Genomic DNA, 20,265 nt, shown 5'->3' with positions numbered 1-20,265 from the left:
GGGGGGGGGGGGGGGGGGGGGGGGGGGGGGGGTGTGGTGAGGAGGGAGTGTATAGTGTGGTGGGGTCACTGGTAGTGCGACATGAATCCAAGATCCCAGTTGAGGCTGTCCTCATAGGCACTGAATTTGGCTATCAGCCTCTGCTCGGCGACTCTGCATTGTTGTGTATCCCAAAGTCTGCCTTGGAGAACGTTTACCTGAAGATCCATGGCTGAATGTCCTGAACCGCTGAAGTATTCCCCCACTGGGACCGAACATCCAGACTAAAAACCGAAAATGCTGACAATACTTAGTGAGTCAGACAGCATATGTGGAGGGTAATCTAGGTTTATGCTTCAGATTGATAAAAACAAAGAAACTGTTTTAACATTTTGAACACATGCTGTGGGGTGGTCGCTGTGTGTTTTCAAATGGATGAAATATTTGCCAAATGCTCTCGTGCTGACATGATGCTCCTTTAAATTATAAACTCGCTCACGACACAAATCAAATACTCCAGTTCCACACAAGATGGGTCCTTTATGTCTAAGACAGAGCTGTTCTTTTCTTCCTCTTTTTTGATTTCTTACAGTTATGCCTTCCAGTCCGACTGTGGCCTCTGCTGTTCCTCTGTCCTCCAGCACATCTGCCATTCTTCCCTTCTCATCTTCTGTCTTCCCCGCAGTGAAACAGAAGAGCGCCTTTGCACCGGTGATCCGACCCCAAGACTCCCCCTCCCCGGCCTGCTCCAATGGGAATGGAAATGGATTCCGAGGTGAGGAGACGGCTTTTTGCCTGAATTAAATTTCTACATTGAAAGATGGCATGCATCATATGGAGATCAGGGAGGGAGGAGGGTCAAATTGGTCTTTGATGATAGGTAGAAAAAGGGGAGTCACAAATCATCAGTCACTTTCCTCTTCCATTCCAAGTCACAACCACTATCATCAAAGATCCATTTAACTACTGTACCTCCCCATCCATGCCCTGGTCACTCAATCATAAGAAGGATACCATTGCTTTTGAATAGATGGTAAGTTGAGAAAACATGATTCTGGGATCAATAAAGGTTCAGAGAGAATAAATATTCTGAAAAAAGTATATTACTTTCAAATGGCTCCCCTTTCATATCCGAAAAAACATAAATTCAAAATTGTACACTGAGATGGAAGTGCTACCCCAACTGCTGATCTCAGCTGTTCAAGATATCACCTAAGGCAAAATATCCAGTCCAATTTCTTTGAATGTTTTGTGGGCTGCAATTTCAACTGATTTTGTGAGCTGAGTTAGAGTTTCCCAACCCCAAAATCTCTGCTGGCGGCGGAACAAAAGCAAAGTCAGACTACAATGCTGGCACTAGCTGAGGATGGACTTTGATAATTGGGATAGAGAACGGGAAGAAAAAGTCATCACTGATCTCTCTGCTGCTAATTTCTGTTCAATGATTTTGGGTGGAAAGTGGGTGCTTTTTAAAGGACATGATTGATCTCAATTCTCCTGTTATCAAATAAATTCTAAAAGCTCAGAGCTTAGGTTTACGGAATACAAATGGGAAAAATAATTGGTCCAGTGGCGCTCTTTATCCCCCATTAGGCTTGAGTTTGCACGCACATTTTCTTCTGAATTAGGAAGCAGTGGTTTGAACTCTACACTGGGACTTGAGTACAGATCTCTGTTGTCAAAACAGCATCAGGCGAGGGACAGTTGCACTTTGAGTAATAAAGCACTGAAGTTATGATAAATAGTCAGAGCTCAGATTAACTGTGGTTTTGGGCCACCACAACAGAAAAGACATGAAAGCCACAATAAATGTACAACACAGATTCTGCAGAACAATATCTTAGGTAATAAACTTTTTGTTATGAGGAGGTACTTGTGGTCATGGGACAATTTTCAGTGGAATTGTAAAGAGTTTCTTTATTTGAGAGATAAATTCTTAGCTTAGATACTCAGTGATTATAATTATCAGTTTTAAATTGTGTTAATGTGAGGAGAGGCTAAAAGGAATTTCGTTGCATCACTAGAATCTCAAAATATAAACAGTGCAGCAATGTGTAAATCTGCTATTACACTGCAGACTACTCAAGCCTTTCTCACCTCCGTTGAGAAGAATAAGACGTGACCTTATTAAAACTTACAAGGTACTAAGGGCACTTGACAGCTTTTGGCGCCTATTATAAAGGAAGTAGTAGCAGATCATGCAAAATTACATAACACGATCAAGTACAGGATGGCAACCTGAAACCAGTGGAGTGCCAGAGAGATCAGTACTGGTACCACAGTGATGCATAACATAAGTTAATGACTTGTACATGTTGGATACAAGTAATTAACTCAGATCCTAGGAGCTCCAGCTGGCTAACCTCATTACAATTGCTACATTACGGTGTGTCAACAGATATCTGTGAGAACAGCATACAACAGGTCATTTTCACTTTCAGACTCAGGAAGGCAGTCTTTTGCAGACTTTAAAAGACAAAGGATTTAAATAACTTGCCACCTTGACAGCATTACATATTTTGTCTGCTTTTTGAGAGCACTTCAATCTTCAGCATGAAGTCATGGAAAACATATCGTGTGTTGAGGCTGTTCCTGGGGCAATCAGGTCCACTTGCAGTGTGCACTTAGTTATATACCCAGGTAATTCATAACCTGTGCCTGTGTATTTCATGCACTTCCCTCCACACCTATCTACTGGCAAACATGTGATTTACCAGGAATCAGGGTGGAACATCTGGATCCAAAGCCTGCACACCACCTCTTAAGACCTACCATAATTCTGCAAAAGTTAGGCCCAGAATGTTTTATTCCCCCTTTTGAATTTGGACACATGATATGTACTGGAATTTCAGTGCACTGCTAAGGGAAAGACTCCACAAAGGCCCATCACCAAGTCACCCTTCACTTGCACGTGTGGAGAGTCCTTGACACTGGTCCAGCTCCCTCAGAGCCAGCTCTCAGAGTGAGCAGAATCCCTGAGGCTCCTGTTCCTGTCTGTCAGCCAAGGCTCCCTGATTGGACCAGGTGGGCAGCCGCAATCAGGGAACTCAGTTTCTCTGAGGCTCCACCTGCCTCACCTTGTTACAGTCAGTGCAGAGCCTGCAATCTGTTGAATGAGATGTTTCCTTCCTCATATAGATGTAAAAACTTGATTCAAACAAGAACAGGTAGTCTTCCCTATGTCCAGACTAACCTTCCTCGATTTTGGGAAAAAGCAGATTCAAAAGATTTGTGGATATGGCAGGAAAATGGAGTTCAGTTTATATGATCTGACTGAATGGTAGAACAGCCTCAAGGAGCAATACAGTGTACCTGTTCTCCAGTTTCTCATGTTGTTGTTTGTCAATCAGCATCACCAAAATCACTTTGACTGGTCATGATTCTTACTGCTATTTGTTGAATCTTGCTGTGAACAAACTAATTGCTGCAAATACCTACAAAGCAACAGGATTTGCACTTCCAAATAATTTGTTGGTTAATCAGTGTTTTGAGATGTCGAGTGTACAATGGTGAGTGCTTCTTTAAATATTCCTCCAGCAGTAAAACAATGATTTGTATTCCACTCTTCACTTTTATGAATGCAGTGAGTTTTCAGGGAAGTCAAATGAGACCTGTGAGTTTTTAAATGTTTTATACTGAAACCTTCATGTACTAATCATTTTGAGAACTGTAGACTAAGAAGATAAACTGGCCTTTTAAGAACTAACATTAGTAAAATGGAAGAAAATACTTTTTTAAAAAATTTCATACTTTGTCCTGTTACATAATTCACCAGGAGTCAGTCTGCTATTTGTCCAGATTGAGGCACTATCATATCCACAGAGAGAAAAAAAACTAAGAAATAATGTTTTCTGTTGCTGTGCTGAAGCTTGAAGTGTTGCTTTGAGACTTCCTGCCAAGACAACAGTCATTAGGGGGTGCAAGTGAAGGAGGACAATAAACTACATGCAGTATGAAAGAATACAGAATTTATGCTTAACTCATCTGAGAAATTAAAAATAATTTAGTTTGAAACATTTCTTCTAAAAAGGAACAGCAAAGCAAGGTCAAAATCAGGAAGTGTGAAACTGAATTATGTGCAGACATTTCAGGACAATTGCTTTCTTTTACTTTATACAACCTTTGATCCCTGTTCTCCCAGCTGACTGCTACAGTTTTCTGACAAGCTCTGAGAATTTCTGTCTACAACAGTGTTACAAAAAGGGTATAAAGAAGGGTGATTTTCATCCATTTATTACACTGCACACACTGTAAAATAGGATAGTAGGGAAAGGGAAACTAAAGACCAAACTCTCCCACCCACTTCCTGATAGACACTGAGATAATTTATGAACACTTATACGAACATACAGACTTAGGAGAAGGAGTAGGCCACTCCATCCCTCAAGTCTGCACTGCTATTCAATTAGATCAAGACTGATCTGGTTGCTCCATATTCCTGCCTGCCACAAGAACCTTTCAACCCCTTGCTTAACAAGAATCCATTTCTCTTTGTTTTAAAAATATTCAAAGAGTATATTTCCACCATTTTTTGAGGAAGAGGGCTCTATACGCTCAAAACCCTTGAGAACAAAAAAATCCTCATCTCTGTCTTAAATGGGCGAACCTCTTATTTTTGACCAGGGATTCTATGGAGGAATCCAGTCAGGTTCTGAGTGACATGGGATATGGCAAGTTGAGTCGTAGAATCAAGCAACGTGTTTAGTGAGGCCAATCTCATTGATGATCCTGCAGCATCTTGTACATATTTCCCTAAGTGGTGTGACAAGATTCTGACTAGGAAGTGGTGAGTTCCCAATTGATAATCATAATTCTTGTTAAAAGCCTTGTTATATACAACACAGCATGGATTGTGATCTTGCCAAACTCACCTTACAAACCAGTCAACAGGAAACCAGAGTCAGTTCTTGAGGTTGGGGTGTGTGGAGTGAGTGGGGAAGATGTTGCATGCACTGGTGAGATGGGGAGATTGTAAGCCTTGCTGGGAGATGAGATAAGAATAAGTGTGAGGTACCGAAGACAGTGCTGGACTGAAAGAGAACTTTGATCTTCATACAGAACTCGGCATTCCTTTTGAAAACTGAGGCTGCTTCAAACTGGGTTCCAATCTTGGACCAGGTAGGCATAGTCTAGTATAGTAGCCTCCACTGCTGGTTCTGAAGGAAGAGGAAGCCCCACCTTGCTTGACTCATAAAATTGCAGATACTGATCATGTGACTATATTTCCAGAAGCTTCTGAACCCCAAGCACTATTTGACATTCCAGCTAAAGTCGACTCAAAGGACTTGGAGATGATTTGTCTGCTTCCAGTCAGTTCTGGACAAAGAAAAATATTAAGACTGACTACGCTGAAGTGGATGCTGATGACTTTACAGTTACTTCATTACCTCATAATTGACTCTGTTGGGGAAGGTGAAGTTACACTGTCAACTTAAAAACCTTTCAATTAACCTACCAAATGGACCGTCTAATGCACCTAAAATGTCCATTTCTTTGCCAAAAGAATGAAATCTGTACTTCCTGAAATGTTTAAATATACAATCCTGAGATTCTAAGGCAGTTGCAATTTGACCACCAGAAGGAATGTCGAACTTCAGGTTTAGCTGGCAGCCTGTATCAGACCCTTAATCTCTGTCTCCAACTTGAAAGCTGGAAAGAAGCCCACGCTTAACCTGAAAGAAGGAAAGCTACTGGTTCCAGCTCACTGAGGCAACTATTATTGGACACTAACCTCAGGGAAGTTGAAATTTGTGATCTATCAACTCCTGCCCTGTCTTCTTTCATCTCCTGTGTTTGCGTGGATGGAATAGCCAAGTAATTCCCTTACATTTCGTCTGTTTTGTTCAGAAATCCAAGTCTTGATTTTAAAGGATTTAGATGTGAGTTTCATTCAAAAATTGGATTCCGAAAGCCAGAATCTGAAGAGCACCCTTCAGCCTACCTCAGTAGGGAAAGGAGTATATCAAACAACACCTCACAGTCTCACATTAAGAGGGGCAAAGCAATCACTCCCATTCACCCATTTTCTGTGGCAAATTTTAACCTTCTTGCAATAAACAACATCATTCTCTTACCTTTCTGAGCTTGCTGTACCTTCACACTAACTTTTTAAGATTTATGCACTTGAACTTCCAGATCCCTTTGCATCGCAGAACTTTGCAATCACTCAATCACTTTGCTTTGATAAATGCTTCCTTTTATACTATTCTTGCCAAAACAGATATTTTCAGATTTTCCCACATTACTCCTCATTTGACAAATTTTTGCTCAATCATGAAACTCGTCTATATCCTTCTATGGCATCATTTGTATTCTTCATGATTTATATTGTTATCTCTGTGTCAGCAGTAAACTGAGCAATCATACCTTCGTTCTCTTCAACCAGATCATTTGTATAAGCTGTAAAAAGGTTGAGGTCCAAGGACTGATCCCTGTGGCACACCACACAATAGTATATCTTGCCAACTGAAAAATGACACGTATCCTGACTCTCTGTTTCCTCTTAGCTCGCCAAGTTTGTATCCATGCCAATATGATCCAACATACAACATGAGCTTTTCTATTCCACAAGAAGCTTTGATATGTGACACCTTCTCAAATTCCTTCTGGAAATCTAAGTTCAATCCATCCCCTTGTTCCCTTTTATCCACAGCACGTGTCATTTCAAACAACTCAAATAGATTGGTTGAACAGGATTTGCTTTTCACAAAACCAAAGTGAATCATGCCAGATTACCTTGAACTTTTCTAAGTGCCCTGCAATAATATCTTTAATAAGAGCTTCTAACATCTTCCCCACTGTTCAGCTTCTTTAAAGTTTAACATTTGTTCAGCTAAGTGACCTGTTGTTCCTTGCTTCCTGCCTCTTTTCTTAAAAAAATGACCACATACACCTGATAAAAGGGAACAGTTTTCCCCTCGGTCCTGGTAAAACTCACAAACGACTTAGTATAGCATCTGTCATTTTTCCAAAATTTAGGATCCCAGTATAGTTTTCAAAAGTTAATGGGCATGAAATGATTTAACCCACTCTTGCTGGCCACTGCAGAAACAGTTTTCACAAAGAGCCAGGAAACTGTAGAAACTTGCTCTGCAATATCATCACTTCCTCCTCGCTATGCAATGCCAGCTTAACAATTTATTATGCACCCAAATGCCAAAAATTATCACATGTTATAGTACATGGGCTTTTGAACCTGGAGGGTCAATAAGAGGTGTTTGAGATTGAAAGGAGCAATAGGCAGGAATAGAGGGTAAGTAAGAGAGAGGACATTTCAAGATAGAGGCACTCTCTTAACATCTTAAAATTAAATTGAAATAATGTTTTTTTTTGGCCAAGGTACACACTACTTTGGGTGAACCCTCTCCAGGATAACCCTTCTTGGCTTATCTGGAGTTCTGCCCCACTGCACAAGAACATGGTGGCCACTCCAGAAACCTGAGCTGGCCCTACTGCTTTCCAGAACCTACAGGCCAATGGAAAATTGCACCTGGCAACTCACAATTGTCCATAGGAGGATCTTATGAGGCCGGTTACCCACCAGATGCAAGTTGATGGCTCTGCCACCATGCAACCCACCTGCACAAACATGATAGAACTGGTACTTCAGCCAGTGTGCTATTTTAAGGCTCTTTTTGCCTCTGTTCCCAGTACCAGAAGAGGCTCAAAATTTAGTGAAGAGAATCTGTTCAGAAAGAATGAAGCAACGAGTTTTCAGTTGGGTAACCTCAGATTACATCAAGGTGTCCCAGACGTGGCAGGAGCACTGTGTGAGAGTTTTGGATGGCCAAGAACTTTCACAGGAGACTGGGCAGTCATAATACTTTCACTTTAGGGAACTTTTAGAGAAAGGACCCCACCACTTCAATGCACCTACTACATATATGTCACTATCCCTTAATTTAGATCTCACTGTCACTGTGCTGTTGCCAGATGTGGGTTACAGGAGAAAGTGGGGAGGTGAAGATGAGGGATCATGAGAAATTGTCACACACATGTTTGAAAGCACCTTTCAACTGTGTTTGCGATACTTATCAGGACCTTAAGCATGGGGTCACAGACTGAGTGGGGGGGGTAGTGTAATGGTTTCATGACAACATCTGTCATTAAGATTGTTTTACAGCCAGAACCTTACAACATTCAAACCATAAGAGAACTGCAAAGAACGAAATAACAAGGATAGTGACTGGAGACAGCCACTACTGTTGTGACCTCATGACTGTCATATTATTCAAAGGCGTGTAGAGCTCAATTCCAGTGATGCTGTAAATGAGCTTGAATAAAAATGGTGTAATTCTGATCAAGAATATGACAATTTAATCTTCAGTCTGTGCTAAATCGCCACTGGCAATAGCAGCAGAGGGTACTATAATTGACTCATTGCCTATAAGCTGAGAACAGCAAAATCAACAATACATCGTTGTCTTGATTACTTCTTCATAGAAATACTTTTCAGAAGTCTGAATTGGATTTTGTTTCACTGAAGCTGGGGAAACGAATTTCAAATCTGATGGGTTTATCTTAATGGAGACACAAATGGCCAATGAATATTTTTGGATAAATTATGATTTCGCTAAAAGCAGAGCAAGGGACAAGGAAAGCCATGGTTGCTTGATGTATCCCCAAAGATCTTAGTCAGCAGCAACTTTCAGCAAATCAGGATCATATTAGTTGTCCTAGCATGCTTTCAGCAAAGACGATTTCCCCGGGAGTTACTTTTATGGTCCACTCTCCCTGGACTGCTTCATTACATGGGATGCATTTAAGCATTTATTGTTCACTTGAATGTAAGCATTTTAAAACAATCTTTCGAGAACCAAAAATTTTGATTTTGTTTTGAGGGGGGGAAGTAACGTGCAAAAATATGTCAGTTTACTTTTGGCACATATCTACTACCAATGAGAAATCTTAAGTTGTTCACCTCTTCTTGCCTCCACTTCTCCTCCACATTTCCCACCCCATCTCTCTTAAAAACAAGGATTTGTGTGAAGTCGCAGTCACAAGTGAACATTTATATCACATTGTTAACATAGTATCTGATCTGAAGGCATTTCATAGGACTGTTAAACAAAATTTGACACTAACTCACCGAATAAGATATCAGGACAGATGAACAGAAGCTTGGCCAAACAAGATTTTTTAAGGGATAGTAGGAGCTGCAGATGCTGGAAAATCTGAGATAACAAGGTGTAGAGCTGATGAACACAGCAGGCCAAGCAGCATCACAGGAGTAGGAAGGCTGACGTTTCGGGCCTAGACCCTTCTTCAGAAATGGGGGAGGGGAAGCGGGTTCTGAAATAAATAGGGAGAGAGGGGGAGGCGGATAAAAGATGGATAGAGGAGAAGATAGGTGGAGAGGAAACAGACAGGTCAAAGAGGCGAGGATGGAGCCAGTAAAGGTGAGTGTAGGTGGGGAGGTAGGGAGGAGATAGGTCAGTCCAGGGAGGACGGACAGGTCAAGGGGCCGGGATGAGGTTAGTAGTTAGGAAATGGGGGTGCGGCTTGAGGTGGGAGGAGGGAACAGGTGGGAGGAAGAACAGGTTAGGGAGGCGGGGACGAGCTGGGCTGGTTTTGGGATGCGGTAGGGGGAGGGGAGATTTTGAAGCTTGTGAAATCCACATTGATACCATTGGGCTGCAGGATTCCCAAGCAGAATACGACTTGCTGTTCCTGCAACCTTCAGGTGGCATCGTTGTGGCACTGCAGAAGGCCCAGGATGGACATGTCGTCTGAGTTGAAATGGTTCGCGACTGGGAGGTGCAGTTGTTTATTGCGAACCGAGCGTAGGTGTTCTGCAAAGCGGTCCCCAAGCCTCCGCTTGGTTTCTCCGATGCAGAGGAGGCCACAACGGGTACAGCGGATGCAGTATACCACATTAGCAGATGTGCAGGTGAACATCTGCTTGATGTGGAAAGTCTTCTTGGGGCCTGGGATGGGGGTGAGGGAGGAGGTGTGGGGGCAGGTGTAGCACTTCCTGCGTTTGCATGGAAAAGTGCCGAGTATGGTGGGGCTGGAGGGGAGTGTGGAGCGGACAAGGGAGTCACAGAGAGAGTGGTCCGTACCTACACTGGCCCTAAACCCCACCTCTTCCTCCGTTACATTGATGACTGTATCGGCGCCGCCTCGTGCTCCCACGAGGAGCTCAAACAGTTCATCCACTTCACCAACACCTTCCACCCCAACCTTAAGTTCACCTGGACCATCTCTAACACCTCTCTCACCTTCCTGGACCTCTCTGTCTCCATCTCGGGCAACCACCTAGAAACCAAAATCCATTTCAAGCCCACTGACTCCCACAGCTACCTAGAATACACCTCCTCCCACCCATCTTCCTGCAAAAATGCCATCCCCTATTCCCAATTCCTTCGCCTCCGCCGCATCTGCTCCCAGGCTGAGGCATTCCACTCCCGTACATCTCAGATGTCCTCATTTTTCAAGGACCACAACAACCCCCCTCAGTGGTCGAGAATGCTCTCGACTGTGTCTCCCACATTTCCCGCAACTCATCCCTCACACCCCGTCCCCGCAATAACAACCAAAAAAGAATCCCCCTCGTCCTCACCAACCTCCGGATCCAACGCATCATCCTCCGACACTTCCGCCATCTGCAATCCGACCCCACCACCAAAGACATTTTTCCCTCCCCACCCTTATTTGCTTTCCGGAGAGACCACTCTCTCCGTGACTCCCTTGTCCGCTCCACACTCCCCTTCAGCCCCACCACACCCGGCACTTTTCATGCAACCGCAGGAAGTGCTACACCTGCCCCCACACCTCCTCCCTCACCCCCATCCCAGGCCCCAAGAAGACTTTCCACATCAAGCAGATGTTCACCTGCACATCTGCTAATGTGGTATACTGCATCTGCTGTACCCGTTGTGGCCTCCTCTGCATCGGAGAAACCAAGCGGAGGCTTGGGGACCACTTTGCAGAACACCTACGCTCGGTTCGCAATAAACAACTGCACCTCCCAGTCGCGAACCATTTCAACTCCCCCTCCCATTCCTCAGACGACATGTCCATCCTGGACCTCCTGCAGTGCCACAACGATGCCACCCGAAGGTTGCAGGAACAGCAAGTCATATTCTGCTTGGGAATCCTGCAGCCCAATGGTATCAATGTGGATTTCACAAGCTTCAAAATCTCCCCTCCCCCCATCATTTCCCAAAACCAGCCCAGCTCGTCCCCGCCTCCCTAACCTGTTCTTCCTCCCACCTATCCCCTCCTCCCACCTCAAGCTGCACACCCATTTCCTAACTACTAACCTCATCCTGCCCCCTTGACCTGTCCGTCCTCCCTGGACTGACCTATCTCCTCCCTACCTCCCCACGTACACTCACCTTTACTGGCTCCATCCTCGCCTCTTTGACCTGTCTGTTTTCTCTCCACCTATCTTCTCCTCTATCCATCTTTATCCACCTCCCCCTCTCTCCCTATTTATTTCAGAACCCCCTTCCCCTCCCCCATTTCTGATGAAGGGTCTAGGCCCGAAACATCAGCCTTCCTGCTCCTGTGATGCTGCTTGGCCTGCTGTGTTCATCCAGCTCCACACCTTGTTATCTAAGATTTTTTAAGGAATGTCTTTAAGGTCGAATGAGGTAGAGAGGTTCAAAGGTTTAGTGAGGGAATTCCAGAGCTTAGAGCCAATTTAACGTGCGGCTGCCAATGATGGAGCAATTAAAATCAGGAAATATACCAGAGGGCAGAATTGAAAGAATACAGAAACCTTGAAGGGCTGTAAACTGAAGAAGATTAATGAACTAAGGAGTGGTGATGCCTTGGAGGGATTTTAAAAGAAAGAAGAGAATTTTAGTATCCAAGTGTAGGTCAGTGAGCACAATTATCATGGGTGACTTGGAAACAATGAAAATTAGGACAAAGGCTGCAGAGTCTATCAGCACTTTTTCTATTCATTAATGGCAAGCCAAAACTAGAGTGTTTGCAAATCATTCAAAAATGGCAGGTTTCACCATTAAATCCAATTCTCCGACCTTCTGTCCAAGAATACAGGTGGTCTCCAGCAGAAGTCATGGGATAACAATAAGGAACTAAAACATTGGCTAATTGTTCCCCCCTCTTGAATTTAGGGGAGAAGGATAATTTGTTCAGCTCAAAGAACACACAGATTGGTAATTGAGACCGAAATTTGTCAAGTATGTGTGCCTCGGCATCATACTTGGTTCAACTGACCATTAGGGAAGCAAAGTCTCGTTTGAGAAAAAGAGGATTTGGCTTCCACCTTGAACCTGAATATTTAATCTGCCAAAAATAAAGCAATGAGCAAACTGCAAATGTTCATGCACCCAGAGGTGCAGAAAATAAATAAATGCTTCATGCGGTGAGAATACCATACACGTCACAAGAAAAGTTTGGCCAGACTGATTTACCATTCTCATAGGACACTAAGAGTGATTGACTTTGAACTCTTTAAACTGACAAAATAAACTATTTGAGTTGATTTCTTCTTTGCAAGTGTTGTTTAGTGCACGGCTGTGCCTTTTAACAATATAAAAAGAAAATCTTGGTGTCTGATGGGTTATTTTCTCTCACCATTTCAGCCTTTCTGCCTTTGTGTGTAGATATAATTATTGTCAGTTTTCTTCATTTTCTTGTTTTATCCTCCATCTTACATCTTGTTCCTTCTCTGCATTATTTGGGTTTATCATTCTCGGGATGTCTGTGTCACAAGACCAGTAATTACAGTCCATCCCTAATTGTCCTTGACAGGACAATAAAACAGATTGTCTTGCTAGGTTACTTCAGACGGTAAGCACATTGCTGTGCATCTGGACTCACGTAATATGTGAAACTGAGTAAGGTGAGCAAATTTTCTTCCCTAAATCAGTGAATCAGATGGATATTTTACGGACCATCCAGTAAGTTGATAGTCACCACTAATAATCCTAAGTTTTCATTCCAAATATTATTTAAATAATTGAATTTAAATTTACCAGCTGCTGTGATGACTTTTGAGTCCATGCCTCGAATCATTCATCCAGGATTCTGAATTGCCTGTCTAGTAACATTTGCGAATGTTCACCAGTTCTGGATCCTCACTCTGATTAAATTGCAAGACACTCTTAGTCTTGATTTATTCCTTCATAGGATAAAAGAAATGTGAGATTGTTCATAAACTCCCGTAGTTTTCCCCTCCCCAGCCTTGACCAACCCATAATTTTCCCTCCCTCATTCTACTTTAATTGGATCATTCATGTTTCTACATTTCCTCCAATTGAACTGAAAAGATGGAGATATTTCTTCGTTTAAAATTCATTTAATGCAATTGAGTTCAATTTGGAAAATACTTTTGCAGGCATTTAAGTTAAAACAGATATGCTTGAGGTTAAGCCTTCTTTCTGTGGTTCCTTCTGACAGACAGTTTTTCAGTGGTGATCCCCATGATAAAAACTATCAAGCGTGGAATAATGAGAAGGTCAGACACGTCACGTAAGAGCAGAGATAACAACTCAGGTTGTTTGCATGGTGTGTTGGGAGATTAAAGATACAGTTCAAATTCCAATAAAAGGATGAATGCTCAGGGACCAATTCTGAACCTCACTTTGTGTGTTCTTGCACTAAAGCAGATCACAAACTTCAACAACAAGAACAATAAAATTCACCTTGCTCTGGCTCAGAGGGCCTGTTGTGTTTAAGTACATTGAAGCATTGAATACCTGAGGGGCTGTGAGAAAAAAATGTCTACACAAATTTTATATTCAACGTCAAAACTAGTATGAGATAAACACACTGCAGATAACAAAAATTATTGATCTGTCTCAATGTTTAAGGCTTGCAAATAAATAATATGTATAATGATCAACACCTTTGATTCATTCAAATCTCTAGTACGATGTTCAGTTTAAATTCTGTCATATCAATCAGATTTTGCTTTGCAGACTTGGTCCACTTTATATTTTGGTACAGGATTGGCAAAATCTCACAAGCAGATATGAGTTTCATCATTTTAATATAAATGGGATACCAGTCAAAATGAGAGACAAGGAAGACATGCCTGGCACCTCATTGTATGCCAGTTCTAGCATGGCATCATCAATCTGAATTTATCAGAGTATGATGCACCTCAACCAGCAAATAAGTTTCCAAGGCTCCAATAGCAAAGCAAATAGGAGACATTTTTAAAAGCAGCATAACAGTGGTCATAGCCCATTCACGTTTGTATGAAATTTAATTCCTGAGAAAATATTGAGGAGACTGGGCTTGTATTTTCTCAGAAATAGGAAAACTTTAAATTCTCATCATAATTTGATATATTTACAAAATTAATCATGCATGTTGCAGCAAATAATTCAAGTCCACAAGTGAAAACCATTCAGGAAAGTCAGCAAAAACATTTCACTTTACTGGTATAATGTTTGATAAAAAGCCACTGAAGTGTAAGTAGATTCAAGACAACTAAGATACATTTCCAAAAGGGTAAAAGATTGAGGCAAGTAAAATAAAGCACAGGGTTGACCTAACAGACAAGTTTATTGGACCTGTTGGCTTTCTCTTGCTGCTTGTGGAAGGTAAAGACTCAAATTAGGTAGAAAAGGATGAATGGGCCACTTTAACACCTCTTCCCTGCAACTGACAAAGGCAATTGAGTGGAAGGACAAGTTCAAATCAATGCATTCATTTAAAACTTTAAATAAAATAGCAGTTTCATGTGATCATGTGGGTCAAAGCAGCATTAAATGTTGCACTGCACTGATAGCCACATAGACCAAGTACAAAACTTTGACAGTTCTGTGCACTGTATGAGCAGATTGTATTTGGGAATGTGAAGCTCAGTCCAGCTCTCATGATTACAATAAATAGAACAAGTTGTCAAAGCATTAGATGAGGACACCAGTGGACTTGCCCCTTATAAATATCTTGCCAACACTTGCTGACTTGCCTCACAGATGGCCCATTTGGCGAAGTTCTTCAGTGAGATTCAGGGCCATCAGGAGAGGAGGTAAGAACAAAAACCACAACCAAAAGTTTACTTTTGAAATATTGTTGAAGCTTATGAAAATTGATTTGCTCTGACCTGGCTATGTTATCTCAGTGTTCTATATTTATCTAGAATAGATGTATAAAGTATATGCGTGTATTTGTTTATATATTTCCTCTGTCTTTTCTAGCCATGACTGGGCTCGTAGTTCCTCCGATGTGAGCCTATTTTCTTCAGTCACTATATCGCATTCCAGGGAGCAAAGTTCATCCACTACAAAAATACTATCACCAGAATCCACAGCTGTCAAAAATATTAACAGGCGTTCCCTTGGAAGCCAGGAACAAAGCTGACTTTCTTCATTGAATGGACCGAGTGAATTCCCCATAGTGTTGTGGAAAACTCAGTTTCATCTGCATTCAAGGAATCGCCTCAAACGTATGGAAGTGATGGACAAGGTGGTGGGTGTTGAGGGAGAAGAGAGAGAGATCTTTAAAAAATGCTATTTTCTATTTTGGATAACAGTTTAACGTGGCAGTTCTTTTCTGTTAAAAAGTACATCTTTGGATACAAGAACTGGCTGATTATCTAGATACTTAAATAAATCAGACAGAAGATCTTTTTCTAAAATTTGACTGAATAAAATGTTAATAAATCGCTCAGTGTGTGTGGTAAGATTAGAAGTTAACGGTTTAAGAAATATTACAGTAATTTGAAGAGACAGTATTCTTTATTGTTCGCTAATCTAGGCTGCAATTCAGAAATTATAAAACTTCCCATGTATTGAATAGTTTTAAGCAGCTCTGAGAATGATATGGAACTATGCAGATCACAGGACAGCTCCAGGCTTAGTCCCTTTTATGGACCGACCAAGGTCAGGATTATACAATTGATTCTACAATTGGCTGAAGCATTGCTGGGTTAGGGAGAGGAAATGAGTCAACCAATTCTTCAATTCCCAATACAAACTTTCATGCCAGAAAGTCCTTGCATATGTGTGTTTGTCACACTGTGGTGCACAGTGTGTTTGCGGTACATGAGTGTTGTGGGGCAATGTCTTTCATATAGTTTAGAAGTGTGTTTGTGGTGTGCATGTGTGAGATCCATGTGTATGGTATGTGTGTTCTGTATACATGTGATGCACATGTTGAGTGTGTAATATTTTTTGTTGTCAAGGTTAAATCACCATCATCCCAGCAGACCATAAGGCTTACAAGAGTAAAATGACTAATGGGTGCATTTAACCTGAGGGTCACCATTCCTCAGGCGAGGTTGAGAAGGCAGGACCTTCATGGGAACCTCAGCCAGGAACTGAACCCATATAGTTGGCATCACTCTGCATCACAAACCTACCAACCAGTCAATTGAGTGAACTAACTCCTATGTACAAATGCTGTATGCTAGTGTGTATGGTTTGTGTGTTTTGTGCGCGTGATATATGTGTGAAGAGTTTGGGTAAAGACAAGCTAAGCCTTAGCTGTCATGTCTTTATTGAGCAGATTATTGACATTCACTGTCTATGTTTACACATTAATAGCTATTTTAACGAGGTATTGGAGTTTTCTGTATCACAATGACATTCTTTCAGAGATTCACGACTAAAATAGAAGCAGAAAAATGAGCTGTGCACATTCTCTTCACCAAAACATTTTCATTTTGATTTATTTAATACTTCCTTTTTCTCAAACATATTTATCCCTTTGTTCTTGTGTTCCTCTGGAAACAGTTCTACAATTCTAAATGTGTTGCAGAGAGACTTTTAATCTATCTGTTACACATAAGATGATGGCACAATGAAATAATGCTTACAATAGTTTTCAAATGATTTCAGGTTCAGTGGTCTGAACAATGAGGTTGTCGGCCAGCATAGATACAAATTAAAATGCTGCAACAGGTATGAATCCACATCTTCAAACTCAGTACAAGTCAAATGAATAGTTATGGAGGTCACAGATGGTGAAATACATGAAGCTGAAGTTTAATAATAAGTTGGATTTGAACTGAGTGTCAGAGTGATGTTGGAGAGCTCCAAAAACAACGGGAAAATAGCTGTAAGCATTTGGTGCTTTCATGGTTCAAGATCAAAAGGCATGAGACGTTTACGATACTCACCTTAAACAAATGCAAACTTCCATCCTGAAGTAGGAAAATTGAAATTAGGGATAGCAAACTATCAAATTTAAAGATTCAGGCATCCCTTTTTGGCGAAAAGCAAATTAAGGTCCAATTAAGGAACGGCGAATAAGACCCCATTAACTAAAAAGGTTTAAATAACAATTATTTGGTCTCAGATAAAAGGTACAGAAGTCAGATTGTTATGTGGCAAGGACAGCATTGCAAGTTTAAATTAGGCCAGAAAAATCTTTTCCATTTCTAATTAGTTCCTTCTGTGCTCATTTGCACTTTTCTTATGGAACACAGGAAAGATGAAAGGATGAGACAATTTGACCAGTGAGCATTCTTCCAGACTATTCTTACACAGCTGATTGGTTGTTTCACAAGGAGATGTATGAGAGCAGTGCAAGCTGACAATGTCAGAAAATTGACCCAACTTGCTCCTCTCTATGAAACACGGTACTGAACTACCTCGATGAAGCAACCAATACTAGAAATATTCAATTGAAGTGCAAATATCAGGGAAGGTCAGAGCCTTGGAATTAGACTGTAGAATAATTATTTGCCTAAAATTCTTTCTGCTGTTTCATGGAGGTAGTAATTCTTCCATACAATTTCTGGTGATTTGAAACTGTAGAATGAAAGAGAGCTGTCTCTCAAATCAGAAGTCCACCATTCTCCATAAAATAGGCTGCCCAGCCTCAGCCTGCTGCATAGGTTAACCAAAATGAGTACTGTCACTTTAAACTGAGAGACTGAGCCTGTAACATATTGTATAAAGGTTAGTTGATATGAAAAAAAGTGAAAAAATTTCTTGCACTTCAACCCTGATTTTATAATTCAAATCCATGGAGAAGTTTGATTTTTTAACTGATACATTCAATCATCTATTTGGTTTAATCTCCTCCCACAGAGTGGAGAGGGAGAAAAACATGCCAAGGCTGGAAATCCAAAATGATCAGAACATTGCTGAAAATGCACAGCAGCTCAGTCAGCTCTTGAAAGAAAGAAGAAAGATTTGTGAACTGCGTGGGATGCTCTGCTGCACATGGATATATGAAGGTTACATCTTGAAATATTAGCATATTCTTTTTTTTACAGGCTATTATGGTCAGTAATCCTCTCAACTCCGCATTCCCCCCCCAACCCATTCCCCGTTTAAGATCATTTCATGCTCCGAATCAATTCTACACATTCTTCCTCCTTGCACTGTTAAAATAAAGACTAATGACAATATCTTTTCTTACTCATGTCTTTACAGGACCTCAAATCAAATGTAACTCTTCACTTCTGTCAGTGTTCCTTTCCTTTTACTACTGGCCAAATTTAAAACCAGAAGCTTGGTGTATCCTGCTCATTGATTCTTTGATGGTAGCCCCAATTACAGTTCTTGGTTTCTTTAAAAAGCACTCACGAAACTGGCTGTGCATTTCCAGCATTTATGTTTTTTTAAATTTTGCATCTATTCCTGGGCAACACATCCTCAATACTAACAACTTTGATGTGTTTTGTATGTGGATTATAATTACTGACTTACACGTGTTTTTTTTTGTTGGGGGGTACGGGAAATCTGTAGCTAAATATTTATATATCTATTGTGTTGAAATTTTGTAATACAGTATGATGCAAAGGTGAAGTTTATTCCTTGAGAGTTTGTTTTGTAATAATTTTGTTGCACCTTTTGGCCTTTTTATTTGCATGTATGATCCATGTAATTTTGGAATATAAAACCCTTGTATCCTTTGATATTTTGTAAGGTGATTCAATATATTTTTGTCTGCTAGCTCCATCTTCCAATTTAGCAATGCAGCAATCTGCTTTGCAAACTAAATTACACTTTAAGGCCTTCGTCTAATTCTTGGGCCATGATGAGTTCGGTGATCTTAGACAGGAGGGCAGGAATCAGTAAGAACTCCTATTCAGGGTTGCAACCAACAACTCCAAATGATCGTTGAATATGCTTTGGCTTTTGTGCACAATCATTATGAATGCCCTTGATGAGCAAGTGGTCTCCTTACACTCATTATCTTACACCTCAATATTGTTTACTTGGGTGAGATACTGGAGAGGAGCCAGTGCCTATCAACACTGCAAGAAGAAATCAGTGCCTCCAAAAAAGAAAGGGGGGAAGAACTTTAACAACAGCATAACAAAAAACTTAATGTTGAATTTCTTCAAAGAAAAAACTGTTTCAGTTTTGTTTTTTTGTTATTATGATGCCTATCTTGTTGCCCAAGTAATCAACATCAACTTTCAAACCAGAAAAGCAAATTTTGTTCTTATGTTTGCAAAAACTTAAATGATCAGAAAAAAGTTTGAATAAAAAAATGTCACTTTATATGTTCATCAAGGTGAGGACATAATATTTACAAAACACTTTGCACCTCATTTACTCTCAAACAACAAATGAAGTACAGTTCTGGGTGCCACACTTTAGGAAGGATTTGAATGCATTAGAGAGAATGCAATAACAGGTCAATAAGAAGTGTACAGGGATGAGAAATTACAGTCATGAGGATAGATTGAAGAAGTTGAGACTGTTTTCCTCAAAGAGAAGGCTGAGGGGAGATTTGGTCAAAGGTTTAAAAATCATGAGAGATCTAGACAGAATAGATTGGGAGAAACAAGATCAAAATCTCATAAAAAGGATCAAGAACCGGATGGTACAGTTTTGAAGTGTTTTGCAAAAGAAGGAAATAGTGGGGTGATAATGAACTTTAACATACAACGAGTGGTTCGCGTCTGGAATGCACGACCTGGAATTGTGCAGGAGGCAGGTTCCAATAAGACATTCAAAAGGGCATTAATCTTTAAATGAAAACAACGTGCAGGTTACAAGGAAAAGGCAGGGTTTGATTCAAAGTTGAAATGTTCAGAGGGCCAGAATAGACACAATGGACCAAATGGCCTCCTCCTGGCAACCGAACAACTTAGTGATATAGCACCTTTAAAATGAGAAAATGTTGCAAGACAATTCACGACTGCACCACTAAACAAAATTTGACATTGCGTATAAAAGGAGAATTAAAGCAAATGACTAAAAGCTTGGTAAAACAGGTATAATCAGCACCTTAAAGGAGAAAGGTGAGAGGCGAGGTTCAGGGGATAATTCCAGGCCTTGGCAGCTAAATGCAATGCAGCCAGTGATTAGAATCAGAGATACTCCAAGACCACAAATGAAATACTGCAGACATTTACAAATAGTTTTGGGTTACAGAATACTCCAGGATAGGTGT

The 20,265-nt window shown here is 40.9% G+C and overlaps 1 protein-coding gene across 1 annotated transcript in view; it reads left to right on the top strand.

The window, feature by feature from the left end:
* The window catches only part of LOC109914284 (transcription factor COE2), a 247,157-nt gene extending 231,761 nt beyond the window's left edge, over positions 1-15,396 (top strand). The window contains exons 15-16 of the mRNA XM_048618628.1: positions 572-754; positions 15,105-15,396. Coding sequence (XP_048474585.1) covers positions 572-754; positions 15,105-15,136 — 215 coding nt within the window. The 3' untranslated portion in view covers positions 15,137-15,396. The remainder of the gene's footprint in view (positions 1-571; positions 755-15,104) is intronic.
* Positions 15,397-20,265: the final 4,869 nt, after the last annotated feature.

The sequence above is a fragment of the Rhincodon typus genome, chromosome 40 (assembly GCF_021869965.1).
Source record: "Rhincodon typus isolate 14 chromosome 40, sRhiTyp1.1, whole genome shotgun sequence".
NCBI classification, from domain to species: domain Eukaryota; kingdom Metazoa; phylum Chordata; class Chondrichthyes; order Orectolobiformes; family Rhincodontidae; genus Rhincodon; species Rhincodon typus.
The sequence above is the reverse complement of the archived record's forward strand: the minus strand, read 5'-3'. Positions and strand labels throughout refer to the sequence as shown.